The 15,860-nt window shown below is 48.9% G+C and overlaps 1 protein-coding gene and 1 pseudogene across 1 annotated transcript in view; one reads left to right on the top strand and one right to left on the bottom strand.

Annotated features, from left to right (window-relative positions):
• The first annotated feature begins 7,179 nt into the window (after window positions 1–7,179).
• LOC138381238 (small nucleolar RNA U13) lies at window positions 7,180–7,276 on the top strand (annotated as a pseudogene).
• Window positions 7,277–13,295: 6,019 nt separating this feature from the next.
• The window catches only part of COL5A3 (collagen type V alpha 3 chain), a 35,934-nt gene continuing 33,369 nt past the window's right edge, over window positions 13,296–15,860 (bottom strand). Inside the window, exons 66-67 of the mRNA XM_069478835.1 lie at window positions 14,384–14,623; window positions 13,296–14,290 (exon numbers count right to left, since the gene is read on the bottom strand). Coding sequence (XP_069334936.1) covers window positions 14,144–14,290; window positions 14,384–14,623 — 387 coding nt within the window. The 3' untranslated portion in view covers window positions 13,296–14,143. The remainder of the gene's footprint in view (window positions 14,291–14,383; window positions 14,624–15,860) is intronic.

Genomic DNA, 15,860 nt, shown 5'->3' with positions numbered 1-15,860 from the left:
CGACTTTCCCCCTGCTCCCCTCAGCATCAGTGGCATGGCCCCTGCAAACTACATTTCCTAGGCTCCTTTGCCACTGACAAACTACATTTCCCAAGCTGCCTTGCATCTGGTTAGGCTCAGCCAATAGGAGGTCTGGAGGGAGATTAGCGGGTGGGAGGAAAGGAGAAGCCAGGATGTTTCTCATTTTCCACTTTGAGTGTCTCTAGCAGACACAGTTGTGTCTCTTCTGTGGTCACAGCCCAACTAGGCAGTCCCCGTCATGGCTTACCTCCTGCCAAGTTTGCTGCTGTCTCCTCTTTGTTGTTTCAGCCTTTGGGAAGACTGTGGCTGGCTACTCTGGAGTTGATTCACTGTTTCCAGTGGGCCCTGTCTTGTTGTTGTTTGTTTTTTCAGAGACAGGATCTTGCTCTGTCCCCCAGGCTGGAGTGCAGTGGTGCAATCATAACTCACTGCAGCCTCCAAGTCCCCGACTAAAGTGATCCTCCCATCTCAGCCTCCCGAGTAGCTGGTGTACACCATCACGCTCAGCTAATTTAAAAATTTTTTTTGTAGAAACAGGATCTGGGTATGTTGCCCAGGCTGGTCTTGAACTTCTGAGCTCAAGTCATCCTCCTGCCTCAGCCTCCCAAAGAACTGGGATTACAGGTGTGAGCCACCACACCTGGCCCAGTTTGCTCTTAAAACCTACCTAATACCTCTGTGACTAATTCCCCATATTAAATTCTCTCTATTGAGCTACCTGGCACAGGCTCTGTTATTCTGACTGGCCCCTAGCCAATACCTTCAGTGTCATGGTCATTGACTATTGTGGTCAGTGCAATTTCAGTGTCCTGATCGTCTGTGGTCAGTATCCTGTTGAACTGCACTCCGTGCTGCCAGCAGCATCCTGGTTCTGCTGGGGACCAGCATTGTGGTCAGTACTGTGGTCACCACTGGTCATCCTTGGCTGTGTTGTGGTCAGTGTGGTGACCACACTTGTGGCCAGCTTCCTGGATACCTTATGCTCAGTGTCACAGTCACTGTCCTGATGCTGTGGTCAATTGTCCTGAGCTTGCTTAGGATAGTGACCTGGCCATGCTATGGTCAAAATTATGATCAGGTTGTATTGTGGCCAGGGTCATGCGCAGAGTCCTGGTTGCCCTGTTGTCAGCTTCAAGGTCGGCACTGTGGTCAGTGTTCTGATGAGCGCAGAGTTCTACAGTGTAGTGGTCAGAATTGAGGACCATCATTGAAGAGAGATCAGGATCAACTTCTCAAGGATCTCATGCGGCAAAACTGCAAAACTGGTAAACCGGGTGTTTCCGAATCTGGCACTAGGCAAAGGTCACTCTCGGTAACATGTAGGAAGCAGGGCGGAGGGGCATCGAGTCTCACCATCTGGTCACTGGGTTTTCCTAATTGTTGCTCGGGCAGACATTGGCTCTACTCTCCTGGGACCCATTCATGTGTCCAGTCAGGGGAAGACACAGCCCAGGGCTTTGTTTCCCCACACCCTGCACAGAGCCCAACATTGAGAAAATGATCAAGGAATTAATGAATGAAAGAATCTACACCATGCATGTCTGCACATGCCTTTGCTCTTGCTGGTCTCTCTACATATTATTTAGGGATCCTTTGGTTGCAATTGACAGAAACCCAATTTAAACTGGGTTAAGCAAAGAATATCTATGCGCTCATATAACTTAAAAAAATAATAATCTGAGGTGATGGAATTCAGGCATGGCTGGAACCAGGGGTTCTGTTATATTATCAGGATTCTGTCTCTCTTAATATCTCATCTCTCATTTCTCATTCCGTGCTATGCTCTGTGAGGGATTCTCTTTCAGCCAAGAGGTGACAAAGATGATTCCCAGAAGCTTCTATCTTCCAAACCAGCAATATCAGCAAAAAGAGAGCTTGAAAAATAATGACTTTTATATGGTCTATCCAAAGTCGTAAGCCTATCCTGAACCAATCACGTGATTATGTGGCTTGGCTAGATCTGGCTCACAGATCACCCCGCTGGAGCTAGAGAGTGGAGTTAGCCTCACTCAACCTACACTGGATAGGAAATAGGGGGTTAGAGGGATATGGAACTTTGACCATTAAAATAGGGAAAGGATGCTATACATCCACAAAAGATGGTGGGTTGGCTCTTGGCACCATCCCTACCTCCTAGTGTACATTCCTCTATTGCAGAGCCTGCAAAGCTAATAAAATGCTTCCAGACTCCCTTGCAGCTAGACTTCTGTATGCCAATTAGTTTCTGTCCATTAGAAAGGTGAGAAGTGTGTGGTAGAAGTGAGTGGAAGTCATTTTCCCGCTGTGTTGCTGGGACTACAGATATGAGCCAGGACACCCAGCTAATTTTTCTATTTTTAGTAGAGATGGAGTCTTGCTCTTGCTCAGGCCAGTCTCAAACTCCTGAGATCAAGTGAGCCTCCCACCTTGGCCTCCCAGAGTGCTAGGATTACAGGCGTGAGCCACTTGGGAGCTACTTGGGAGGCTGAGGCAAGAGGATCTCTTGAGCCCAGGAGTTGGAGGCTGCAGTGAGCTACGATCACACCACTGCACTCCAGCCTGGGAGAGAGAGCGACATTCCCCTCTCTAAAACAAAAAAGGAACACTGCTCCCCTTCCATGTCCCAGAAGAGGCACCTGAGGGGAACTTGGGGGTCCTGACAGACTGTTCCATCTTTTCACTATTCAGCCTCATTCTTTCCTTCTTTGGGCATTTCTCAGGGCAGAACCACTACCCGCCACCCCCCCCCCACCCAGGAGTTGCTTTCCTCCAAGCATGTCACACACACATGAACATGTGCAGACATGCTTAGTGACCCCGTTCTGGGGATGGAAACTGGGCCCCCGGTTTCCCAGACGTGGCTTCAAGCAAACCGACATTTGAACACACAACACAGGCACACAGCCAGCCAGGGACAACACACCAGGACACACGGTTCAGGCACTACAGCTCACAGAAATGCACACCCACCTTCAGATGATGGAAGAACAGTCAGAGGCGAATCAGCCACAGTTGCCCATGAATGGGCACTCAGGAATATACACAGATCTGCGACACAGGGCCCCATTTATATAAAGAAATACACAAAACCCACAATTCAGACACAGCTTACACACAGATCCCCGCTATAGGCAAGCTCACACACCAACACACTCATACGCTTGCAATATAGTCACACAAAAGCACACACAGGCTGGGCGCGGTGGCTCACGCTTGTAATCCCAGCACTTTGGGAGGCTGAGGTAGGAGGATCACTTGAACCTAGGAGTTTGAGTCCAGCCGGGGTAACACAGCAAGACCCCATCTATAAAACTTTTTTTTATTTAGCTTGAGGTCAGGAGTTCAAGACCAGCCTGAGCAAAAGCGAGACCCTGTCTCTACTAAAAATAGAAAAAATTAACCAGGTGTTGTGGTTCATGCCTATAGTCCCAGCTACTTGGAAGGCTGAGGCAAGATGATCGCTTGAGCCCAGGAGGCCGAGGCTGCAGTGAGCTATGATTGGGCCACTGCACTCCAGCCTGGGCGACAGAGCGAGATCCTATGTTTAAATTAAAAAAGAGAGAGAGGCCGGGTGCAGTGGCTCACGCCTGTAATCCTAGCACTCTGGGAGGCCGAGGTGGGCGGATCGTTTGAGCTCAGGAGTTCAAGACCAGCCTGAGCAAGAGCGAGACCCCATCTCTACTAAAAATAGAAAGAAATTATATAGACAGCTAAATATATATATAGAAAAAATTAGCCGGGCATGGTGGCACATGCCTGTAGTCCCAGCTACTCGGGAGGCTGAGACAGGAGGATTGCTTGAGCCCAGGAGTTTGAGGTTGCTGTGAGCTAGGCTGACGCCACGGCACTCACTCTAGCCTGGGCAACAGAGTGAGACTCTGTCTCAAAAAATAAAATAAAATAAAATAGAGAGAGAAAAGACAGTAAAAAAAAAAAAAGCACACACCAGCACGCAGGTCACATACACACACATGAAGATTCATAAGACATGTGGTTAATACGTGAACACACCCACGAACCTGCAATACAGCCACACAAAACAGGCAGAGAGTTCACACACCAACGGACCCACAGGGGCCCACGACGCAGATGTCCTCTGACACGCGAAGCCCAGGCAGCGTGGGAACGAGGCTATGAGCAGGGAACGAAGTGGCCAGGATGACTCAGGGGGCCTCTCTGGGGCCGGAGGAGGGAAGGAGGGAAGGAGGGCACGCGTCCAGCGCATGTGGTTCCTATTAGGGGTCTGGGAATTGAGAGATGAGCTGGCGGGAAGAGGAGACCCAGGAACGCTTCCCGGCTCTGCCAAAGCAGGAAGAAGCAAAGCCCTAAACGAGGTTATGCGGCTGGATCTTGGCTCAGAACCACAGCAGCTCCTGCTGCAGAGTGGCCTGCCCTAAGCCAATCCCAGCCGGGGCTCTTTTCAGCCGCTGCCATGGTCCCGGGAAGGGTTTCATAGGAGAGGAAAGTGAGTCTCGGAGAAGTGAAGCTACTTGTGTGAAGTCACACAGCAAGGAAGTGGTGGAGCTGGGATTCGAACCCAGGTCTCTGTGCAGCCCACGCCTCTGCCCTCACCCCGTGGTAGACGCAAGGACTCCTCCATTTGAGCCACAAATAGAGATCAAGTGCTCACGCCAGGCCCGGACAGTGCTGGATTTGTGGCTATGAACATGGCAGCCCCCATCCTCAAATAGCTTAGGGTTAAGAGTGTGAGGCAGAGCACAGTGGCTCACGCCTGTACTCGCAGCACTTTGGGAGGCCAAGGTGGGAGGATCGCTTGAGACCAGAAGTTTGAGACCAGCCTGGGCAATATAGCAAGACCCCATCTGTACAAAAAAATGAAAAAAAAAATTAGCCAGACATGGTGATGCACAGCTGTAGTCCCATCTACTAAGGAGGCTGAGGTAGGAGGATCACCTCAGCCCAGGAGCTCTCCAGCCTGGGTGGCAGAGTGGGACCCTGTCTCAAGGAAAAAGAAAGAAAGAAAGAAAGAAAGAGAGAGAGAGAGGGGGAGGGAGGGAGGGAGAGAGAGAGAGAAAGAAAGAGCGAGCGTGGTGTGTGGTGCACACACACTGGAGCAGGGTTCTCTGAGCGAGTGTTTGGAGGGCCTTGATCTAGCCTGGGGTGGTTGCCATGTGGGAGTGACAATTGAGCTGAAACCTGAAGGATGAGTCGGAACTGGCAGGGTTTGGTGTGCAGAGAGACGAGTTGATGCAAAGGCCCCGAGGCTGCAAGGAGCCAAGGGCTAGGTCACCTGGTGAGGGATGATGACAGGTGTGCCAGAGCCTCCGGGTAGAAGGACTTACTTGGACTTTCTCTTGGGGCCAATAGGGAGTCTTGGAAGAGTGGTGAGAAGAAAGGGACATGGTGACGTTTGGGTGGACAGCATAAAGTGTACACCCAAGACAGCTAAAGATGTTCCTTCCCCATAATCCAGAAACTCCACTCTTAGGAATCTGCACACCCTGGTAATGCTTATCCATGTGCACAAAAGACACGTGCCAAGATGGTTAAATAGAAACCAAATGCCAAGATGGTTAAACTCCTAAAAGTTCATGAGTACAACTAACAACTACACAGAGGTCAGGTCACGTGCTGCAATTGAAAAGACAGGCTGAGAAATACTTGTATCTGCCCAGAGGAGATGCAGAAACCTCCAGTTGAGCTAACAGAGCAAGTTGCAAAAGAACGTGTTGAATATCGTACGAGGTAGAGGTCATGTAAAACCCTGCCAAATCATGTGTGTCATTCATGGATACGGCCCTTCGTATGCAGTAAACGTGGAAAAACATTCTCAGACAGTAATTCCTGCAATGGGGAGTGAGTGTTTAATGGGGATGGAATTTCAGTTTGGGGAGATGAGAAAGTTCCAGGGATGGATGGTGGTGATGGTTGCACAACACTGGGAGTGCACTTAATGCCACTGAACTCCACACCTAAAAATGGCTAAAATGGTAAATTTTATGTATATTTTACCACAATGAAAAAAAAATTGTCAGTTCCCCTCACTACCCACACTTGGTGAAGAAAAGAGAGGCAGCGGCAGAAATGTACACAGGAGGCATCAATTGTGTGTGCAAAGCTTTATCTCTTGGGCGGGGTGGTGAGCACATGAGTATTCATGATAAAGTTCCCTATATATGTATTTTTTAATAAAAGCAACAATTTTATAGCATTTACCAGGCAGCAGGCATTGCTTTAAGTGTTTGATCTATTTTGACTAATTTAACTCTCACAATCCAATACCATAGGTGTTTTTGTTCTTGTTGTCTGTCTGTTTTTAATTTTTAGAGACAGAGTTTTGCTCTGTCACCCAGACTACAATGCAGTGGCGCCATCATAGGTCACTTTAACCTTGAACTCTTGAGCTCAAGCCATCCTCCTTCCTCAGCCTCCCAAGTAGCTGGGACTACAGTTGCATCATTGCACCCGACTAATTTAAAAAAAAATTTTTTTTGGTTGAGACCACATCTTGCTATGTTGTCCAGGCTGGTCTTGAACTCCTGGCCTCAAGTGATCCTCCCACCTCAGCCTCCCAAAGCTCTGGGATTATGGACAAGAGCCACCAAGCCCGGCCACCATAGGTGTTATTTTTTGCCCTGCTTCACAGCTGCAGAGGCTCAGAAAGACAATGTCATCTCCATCATCGTGGAGGGAGCTGGGACTTGGACCAGGTGGCTTGGCTCTAACCACTATGCAGTACTGCCTCCATACACTTTCCAAATTTTATTAATCAGTTTAGTAAGATTAGGAACATATCTGAGAAGAGGTTTTGTCCTGGAGGGGTGTGACAAGGGGCTCAAAGAACTTTCCAGAGTGCTGAAAACAGTCTACATCTTGTTTGGGGTGGTAGATACGTATGTGTAGACAATTATTAAAAGGTATCAAATGGAACACTTAAGATTGGTGCATTTTATTCTATATAATGTGTACCTCAAGGAAAAAAATTTTAAAAGAAATGTGCCCAGCCCAGCACCCCTACTTTTGAGTATATGTACAGCCAAAAGAATTGAACACAGGAGCTTGAAGAGATATTTGCATACCCGTGTGCATAGCAGCATTCATCACAATGGCCAAGGGACGAAAGCAACCCAACGTCCATCCACAGAGGAAAGGATGAACAAAATACGGTGCATTCAAACAATGAAATGTTATTCTGCCTTTAAAAGGAAGGAAATTCTGATCCTTTTCTAATTCATAAATGTGATGATTGAGTTTTTGTGAGCCTGTGTGAGCTACGCCTCCCTCAAACTTTGTTATGACATTGGCATATCTGACCTGTGGGGGAAAGGAAGGAAGGGGAAGGGGAAGGGGAAGGGGAAGGGGAAGGAGAAGGGGAAGGGGAAGGGGAAGGAGGAGGGGAGGGAAGGAGGAACTAGGGAGAAAGAAAGCAGAAAGAAAAATAAGAAAAGAAAAGGAAGGAGATTTTGACACAGGCTACAACATGGATGGACCGTGAGGACATCGTGCTCAATGAAATAAACCAGACAGAAGGACAAATGCTGTGGGATTCCACTCACAGGAGGTCCCTAGAGTCGTCTGATCCACAGAGACAGGAAGTAGGATGGTGGGTGCCAGGGGCTGGGGAGGAGACGGGGAGTGAGTGTTTCATGGGGACAGAGTTTCAGTTTCGGAAGAGGAGAAAGTTCTGGAGATCTGTTGCACAGCAATGTAATGTACTTACCATCACCGAACTAAACACTTAAAAATGGTTAAGATTTAAGTAAATCTCACTATGTGTTTTTTTGCCACAATTAAAAATAAAATAAGAACTATACCAAGGGGAAGTGGGATGTAGAAGGGAGATGAACCCAGGGTGGGTCCGCATGGCACGTGCCTGCCTGCACATCTGTTTTTGTCATTATCTCTGGGCATGGCTATGGGAGACATTTACATGACTACTTCTTTGCATTAACCTCTGCTTCAAGGATGCCTCCTCCAGAAAGTCTTCCCTGACCACCCCACCTCAAAGAGTATCCCTTTCCATTCCCCTCCTCTGCCTTATTTTTCTTCATAGCACCACCTGATGTATTATTTATGTATTTACTTACTGCCTGTCAATTACACTACAGCAGCAGTCCCCAATCTTTTTGGCACCAGGGACCATTTTCATGGAAGACAATTTTTTCACAGACTGGGGCAGGGGGGCTGGTTTTGGGATGACTCAAGTGCATTACATTTACTGTGTACTTTATTTCTATTATTATTACATTGTCACACATAATGAAATAATTATACAACTCACCATGGCAGGGATCTTTGTTTTGTTCACAGCTGTGTCCTCAGAGCCTACAACAGTGCCTGGTGCCTAGTAGCTACTTAATAATTTGTCGAACAAATAAATGGTGTTGGGGGGACAGGACCTCTGATATGGCCATGAATGAGCTTAACTGGGCCTGTGTATGTAGCTTGATGTGCTGGTGGCATGTGTCTCTGTGCGGGGCTGTGTGTTTCTCTGCGTGACTGTATGCCTAGCACGTGCCAGGCGCCAGGGTGCAGTTGTTCTGTGTGCGACAACAGAGGTCTCTCTCTTTCTCTCCTCTCTCTAGGTGTGGCTCTGTGTCTGCAAGTATAGGCTCGCGAACACGATTTTGTGTGTGAAGGACACTCTGGGAATGGGTCCAGGCACAACCAGGTGTGTGTGAATACGTGCGTGCCCTGCTATTCAGCCAGCATGTCTGAATCAGGATGAGGGTGTAGGGATTTGTATACTCGGGGTCTGGGATGTACCCTGCAGCTGTGACAGGGGTGACAAGACGAGGGTCTGATTCTGTGGGCCCCTGGTCGGGGTATGGCATTGCGTGTTCCTCTGTCCATGCTGTGCATGTGTAAAATCCCCTATCAGACCATGTCTGTATAGAGTCACAGGCGGCCCCACACTGGCCGCCCCGCCCCGCCCCCAGCTCGGAACACTGGGTGTCAGTAATTGCTCAGGAAGCACAAAGCACTGAGATTAATTATGGCTGCTGAATATGCAAATCAGCTGGGGGTTTTCCCAGCAGCCGCCTGGGTGGCTGCGATGTTGCTAAATAAACACAAGCAGCTTAACGAGGCCCAGAATTTCCTTTTTACACCTTTGTCAATTAACCTTTAATTTACAGGGTCGCGTTTCTCATTCATTAATGAGCTTTGGGCTAACTGAAGAGTCCTCATTAGACTCTGCATTAATTGTCTCTCCCCTCCAAAAATGCCTGCACCAGCATGAGATTGGAGTTGCAAAATCAAGACAGGCTGACCTGCATTCAAACCCAGGGCTGTGTGTTGTGGGCAGTCACATCCCCTCTCTGAGCCTCAGTTTTCTTCCTGCCCCATCTGTAAAATGGGAATGGGAGGCCAGGCGCAGTGGCTCACACCTGTAATCCTAGCACTCTGGGAGGCTGAGGCAGGAGGATCACTTGAGGTCAGAGGTTCAAGACCAGCCTGAGCAAGAGCAAGACCCCCAGGTGTGGTGGCGCATGCATGTAGTCTCAGCTTCTCAGGAGCCTGAGACAGGAAGATTGCTCCAGCCAGGAATTTGAGGTTGCTGTGAGCTATGATGATGCCACTGCACTTTAGCCCAAGTGACAGAGCGAGACTCTGTCTCCAAAACAAAATCTCAGTGGCTTGCAACAATCAAGTTATTTCTTTTCTCTTTTTTTCTTTCTTTTTTTTTTGAGACAGAGTCTCACTTTATTGCCCGGGCTAGAGTGCGGTCGCGTCAGCCTAGCTCACAGCAACCTCAAACTCCTGGGCTCAAGCGATCCTCCTGCCTCAGCCTCCCGAGTAGCTGGGACTAAAGGCATGCGCCACCATGCCCTGCTAATTTTTTTTTATTTATATATATTTTTAGCTGTCCAGATAATTTCTTTCTATTTTTAGTAGAGACGGGGTCTCGCTCTTGCTCAGGCTGGTCTCGAACTCCTGAGCTCAAACGATTCACCTGCCTCGGCCTCCCAGAGTGCTAGGATTACAGGCGTGAGCCACCGCGCCCGGCCTTAAGTTATTTCTTGGTCGTATCACCACCGTCCGACAGGGATCTCCTCCAATCAGTGACTCAGGGAACCAGGCCCCCTTTCAAGTTCCATTTATGAACTTGAACATGGCCATCTTACACATGTGACCCCCAAGGTTACCGTGGAACGGCAGCTGGGAAGAGCACGTAGGATCATGCAGAAGGTTTCATCCCATTGGCCAAGAGCCAGTCACATGGCCTCACCCGAACTGCAAGGGAAGCTGGGAAATGCGTTCTCAAGGATAGGTGCCCAGGAACAGGTGGCATTGGTGTTACCACGTGCGTTCTTGAGTTAAGGATGTTTGGAGGAGGAACTATAGTAAAAGGAAAGCAGACCCAGGTCTACATTTAGGCTGACAGAAGGAAACACAGCATGAAGAAACCAACAGAAACAACCAATCTAGAGAAGAGTTGACCCAGAGAAACAGCAGCCCGTCAGGGGCCCTTACTGGTGCTGAAGGACGTCTGGGTTCTTTCCTGAGTGTGGGATAGATCCTCAAGACCCCTGGCATACTTCAGGTTTCTGTGCGAATGTCGCCTCCTCAGTGAAGCCTCCCTGACCACCCTATTTTAAACCACCCTTCACTCCATCCTTCTATACCCATATAATTTGCTTAACTTCCTCTCCCAACAAGTACTACTACCTGAAATCGCATTAGAGAGGTGTTTATTCATGTATATCTGCTTCTCTCAGTAGTAAGACCCTGAACCATATTTTTCTTCTATCCCCAGCATCTAGAAACAGTGCCTGGAATTCAAGAGAACTGAATAAAGGAATGAGGAAGTGAATGAATGAATAAGCTAATCCATCAACCACTGGGCGCCAACACTCTTTGTAGGGTCAAGACCTTTAGCAATATGGATTGAATGAATGAGAAAACCCAGGACAAGTATTCAGGTGGCTTTTGGGGGCTTGGTGGCAGGAATAGTAGAACAAGCAAACCCTGGGTTTGGTGGGGCGGGGGGTAACTCACCCCAGCCAGCAACCTCTACCCACCCAATCTCACCTGACCCAACTTAGCCCACACCAGTCCTCCATCCCTTCTAACCAAACACAACCCAACCGTGTCCATCAGCTGATGAATGGATAAGCAAAATGTGGTCTACTATGGATCAGCATTTGACGTTAGAAAGGCGTGAAGCACCGATGCAGGCTGCAGCGTGAACTCCCGAGCCAGTATACCGAGGGAATGAAGCCACACACAAAGGACTACATGTTGTGTGATTCCATTTATATGCAATGTCCTCAACAGGCAAATCCACAGAGTCAGAAAGCAGATTGGTGGTTTCCTACAGCTGGGAGGTTGGGAAGAAATGAGGAATGACTACTAATGGATATGGAATTTCTTTTTGGAGTGATGGAAACATTCTAAAATTGATTGTGGTGATGGTTATACAAGTCTGTGTATATGTTTAAAAACCATTTAATTACACACTTTAAACGGGTGAATTATAGCGTATGTGAATTGTATCTCAATAAATCTGTTAAAAGACAAAAAAAAAAAAACTGGCCGGGACCGGTTGCTCACACCTGTAATCCAAGCACCCTGGGAGGCCGAGGTAAGAGGATCATTTGAGCCCAGGGACTGGAGGCTGCAGTGAGCTATGATGATGCCACTGCACTCCAGGCTGGGTGAAAGAGTGAGACTCTGTCTCAAAAAAAAAAAAAAAAAAAAAAAAGTCCAGGCGTGGTGGCTTATGCCTATAATCCTAGCACTCTGGGAGACCAAGGTGGAGGATCACTTGAGCTCAGGAGTCTGAGACCAGCCTGAGTAAGAGCGAGACCCCATCTCTACTAAAAATAGAAAACTTAGGCAGGTGCTGTGATATGTGTCTGTAGTTGCAACTACTTCGGCGGCTGAGGCAGGAGGATCGCTTGAGCCCAGGAGTTTGAGGCTGCAGTGAGCTACGATGACACCACTGCACTCTACCTGGGGTAACAGAGCCAGACCACTCTGGTGTCAAAAAAAAAAAAAAAAAAAAGACAAAAAGCCTCAACCCAACATCTAACCCCCAATTCAAATCACCCCAAACCAAACTCTCATCTTAACTGATGCCATCTCGACTCATCAGACTGCTGATCCCCACCCCCATTCATAGCGACTCCCACTGACTCCTCCCCAGTCCATCCAGGTTCTCAAATCAGCTCTAATGTAATTCAACCCAACAGCCAATTCCAAACTCTTTTTTTTTTTTTTTTTTTTTTGAGACAGAGTCTCACTCTGTTGCCCAGGCTAGAGTGAGTGCCGTGGCGTCAGCCTAGCTCACAGCAACCTCAAACTCCTGAACTCAAGCGATCCTCCTGTCTCAGCCTCCCGAGTAGCTGGGACTACAGGCATGCGCCACCATGCCCGGCTAATTTTTTCTATATATATTTTTAGCTGTCCATATAATTTCTTTCTATTTTTAGTAGAGATGGGGTCTCGCTCTTGCTCAGGCTGGTCTTGAACTCCTGAGCTCAAACGATCCGCCCACCTCGGCCTCCCAGAGTGCTAGGATTACAGGCGTGAGCCACCGCGCCCGGCCAATTCCAAACTCTTAACCCGCCCGTACCCCAACCTCCAACTCAACGGATGTGGTCATTAGTGCACAATCACGAACTCACGCAATCCACCCCAAGCCAACCAGAATGGACATTGCATATAAATGGAATCACACAACACGTGGCCCTTTGTGTGTGGCTTCATTCCCTCGGCACACTGGCTCTCGAGTTCACGCTGCAGCATGCATCGGTGCTTCACGCCTTTCTAACATCAAATGCTGTTCCATTGTAGACCACATTTTGCTTATCCATTCATCGGCTGATGGACACGGTTGGGTTGAGTTTAGTTAGGAGGGTTAGAGGACTGGTGTGGGTTGAGTTGGGTCAGGTGAGACTGGGTGGGTAGAGGTTGCCGACTGGGGCGAGTTTCCTCCCCAAAACCCCAGGTTTGCTTGCCCTACTATTCCTGCCACCAGACCCCCAAAAGCCACTTGAATACTTTCCTGGGTTTTCTCATTCATTCAATCACCTTTGCTAAGGCTCTTGGCCCTATGAAGAGTGTTGGTGCCCAGTGGTTGATGGATTACCTTATTCATTCATTCACTTCCTCATTCATTCATTCAGTTCTCTTGAATTCCAGGCACAGTTTCTAGATGCTGGGCATCGAAGAAAGATACGGTTCTGCCCTCACGATCATATTCCCAATGGAAACAGAGAATACACCTAACTAACTAAGGCAGGTGGTGGCAGGTGCCTCAGGTGACACAAGAGCCATTCTCTCAGAGAGGTATGGCCAGCATCAAATGAACCACAGAGACCTGACCACACAGTTCATTGGTTTATTCTCAGACTTGAGACGCCAATTTTGCCCTATGGCCTGGGGGAGGGTGTGGGTGGGGGGAAGGGTTTTGCTGGAATCTCCCTCATCCTATCCCAGCCTTCCCTAAGGAAGAAGCAGATTAAATATACAACAGAGGGGATTTTTCCCTTTTAATACAGACCCAAGTATAAATAGGGCAGGCAGCACCATTAGGATCCTGATACACCCCCAGCGTCTTGGTCCCCAAGCCACCTGGCATGGCAAGGTGAGCTTGGAGCAATGGGGGGTGGGGGTGGGAAGTATGCAGAGCTGGGCCGAGGCAGCAGAACGAACACGCAGCTCAGTCAAGGGAAGTCCCACTTCCCTCTGTCATCTGACGTTAGTCCCTTCACCGTGAACCCACCTGGAAGTAGCAAGGAGTGAAGGGGTCCCAGCCTGGGGTCAGCGGACATCCAGTGCTTAACTCTGGGGAAGGGTAGCACCAAGGGGTGGGGTGGGGGCGGTGACTGAGGAGTGGGAGGCAGGTGTTGGGGGGCCGTTCATTCATCCGCTCATTGCCTGGGGGTCCGGGGGTGGAAAGTCGAGGGTTGTCGGGGGGATGGAGGGGAGATAGAGCCAGACTGCAGTATGCCACTTGGAGTGGAGTGGGAGGAGGCGGGACCCTCTGACCAAGGGAGCCCAGCCCCCAGCCCCCTGGAAGGGAGAAGTAACACTGTTTGACCTCGGTGAGCAGAGTCACATCCCCTGTCTTCAGAGTCACAGGAAATGATAAATACGGTGGCTTCGAAGCCTCAGCACCAAATGTGCCCCTTCTTGGGGGGCTCCTTCACTGTCCCCCCCACCCCGGAGACTCTCAGCTGCTAAAGCAGACAGGGCCCAGTTCAAACCCAAACTTCTGGTTCGTCTGGCCAAAGTCAGTGGCCGCCACGTCCCACAGGGGCAGAAAGCCCACTCGAGAAGAGCTGAATTCCAAGAGGGTCTTCGCCTGTCCCTTCCGGAGCTGACCGCAGAGAAGAAGGGGACGGTGAGTGGTGGGGGAGGGGGGCTGAGGCCTCACCTCCCCACTCTGGCCAAGCCTTGCCCGTCCCCTTACCCGGCAGCCATCGTGAGGGACACTGATGGTGGCCGCTGCTGTCTGGTTGAAGGAGACCTCCTCCCCGTTGGTACCCAGGAAGCGGAGGGAGCGGCCGTGGTCACCCGCGGCTTCATCCAGCCAGGCGGCTGAGTTCTGGCAGGAGTAGGTGAAGCGCTGGCGGGCGGTGGCGCTCAGCAACTTCAGGAAGGTCAGTTGTACCACATTCACTGGGGACCCGTCGGCATCCACATAGGAGAACTGGGGTGGTGGGGCAGAGCTGGGCTGAGGGTGCTCTGTGAGCTCCTATTCTGTCTGCAGAACCCACCTCCCACAATCTCCATTCACTGGCAGACCTGCCACCTCTCCCGTGTCCCTGTCTCTGAGGAGGTCCCACCAGCCACCTAGAGATCCAAGACAGAATTCTCCCATCCAAGTACTAACCAGGCCCAACCCTGCTTAGCTTCCGAGATCAGACAAGATCGCGTGCGTTCAGGGTGTTATGGCTGTAGACTCAAGACAGAATTCTCAGTCATCCCCTGCCTGGTTCCATTTGACCTCACATATCTTGATCGCTTGATCCACCAAATCCAGGGTTTTAACGTGCTCAGCCCCACCCAGAACTCACAATTCTACCTCTACTCTTGTCAGCCCCTGACCTACAAAGCCAGCCATATCCTCTCTGTCCAAGATGGCAGCCACACGTCCAAGAGTCACCTGAAATGTGGCCAGTTTGACAGAGGGGCTGTTTTTACTTTATTTACTGTTTTTTTTTTTTTGACTTTTAAAAATTCATAACTAATAACTGAGCCTCCATCCAGTTATCAGAAAGCTTCTGTTTGGAGCAACTTGAATCTGTGAATCTACCTTTTCAACTGTTGTTCCATGGTTTTATAAAATCTAAAAACAGATCAAGTATCCCCAGTAAAATTGAATGTCTAAATTGTGATGTGCTACAAATGTAAAATATGTGCCTGGATTTTAAACAAACTCATATGGAAACAATATAAAATATCTTAATAATTCGTTATATTGCTATGACAATGTTTTTGATATACTAGGTTAAATAAGGTATATTATTAAAATGTAACTAGGGTGAGATAACTGACTTGGTAACATCTTTTTTGGCTTCATTTTCTTTCGCTTTGTCACTTCCATATTTCCCAGCTGATGTTTGCTGGAATCACCTCCCAGATAAATTTCTTGCAATTGAATTCTTGTCTTGGGGTCTGCTTTGGGGAAGCCCAAACCTAGATATGCTCTCAGGTTATGTTATAGCTTTGTTTCCTTCCGTGTTGTCTGCCTCTTCCACTTCATGAAGTCAGGAACTGTTTTATTTCTTGCTATGTTCCCAGTGCTCAGCACATACATGTATGTTACATGGACAAATTCCAGATTGAACTCAATATCCCCCCACCCTCAAACCTGCTCTTTGGGTCTCAGAGAAGAGTCTCTCTCACCAGATATAAGAGCCTCAAGCCAGGAACTTGGGCATCAT

The sequence above is a fragment of the Eulemur rufifrons genome, chromosome 2 (assembly GCF_041146395.1).
Source record: "Eulemur rufifrons isolate Redbay chromosome 2, OSU_ERuf_1, whole genome shotgun sequence".
NCBI lineage: Eukaryota > Metazoa > Chordata > Mammalia > Primates > Lemuridae > Eulemur > Eulemur rufifrons.
This window is presented reverse-complemented; position numbering and strand designations above follow the sequence as displayed.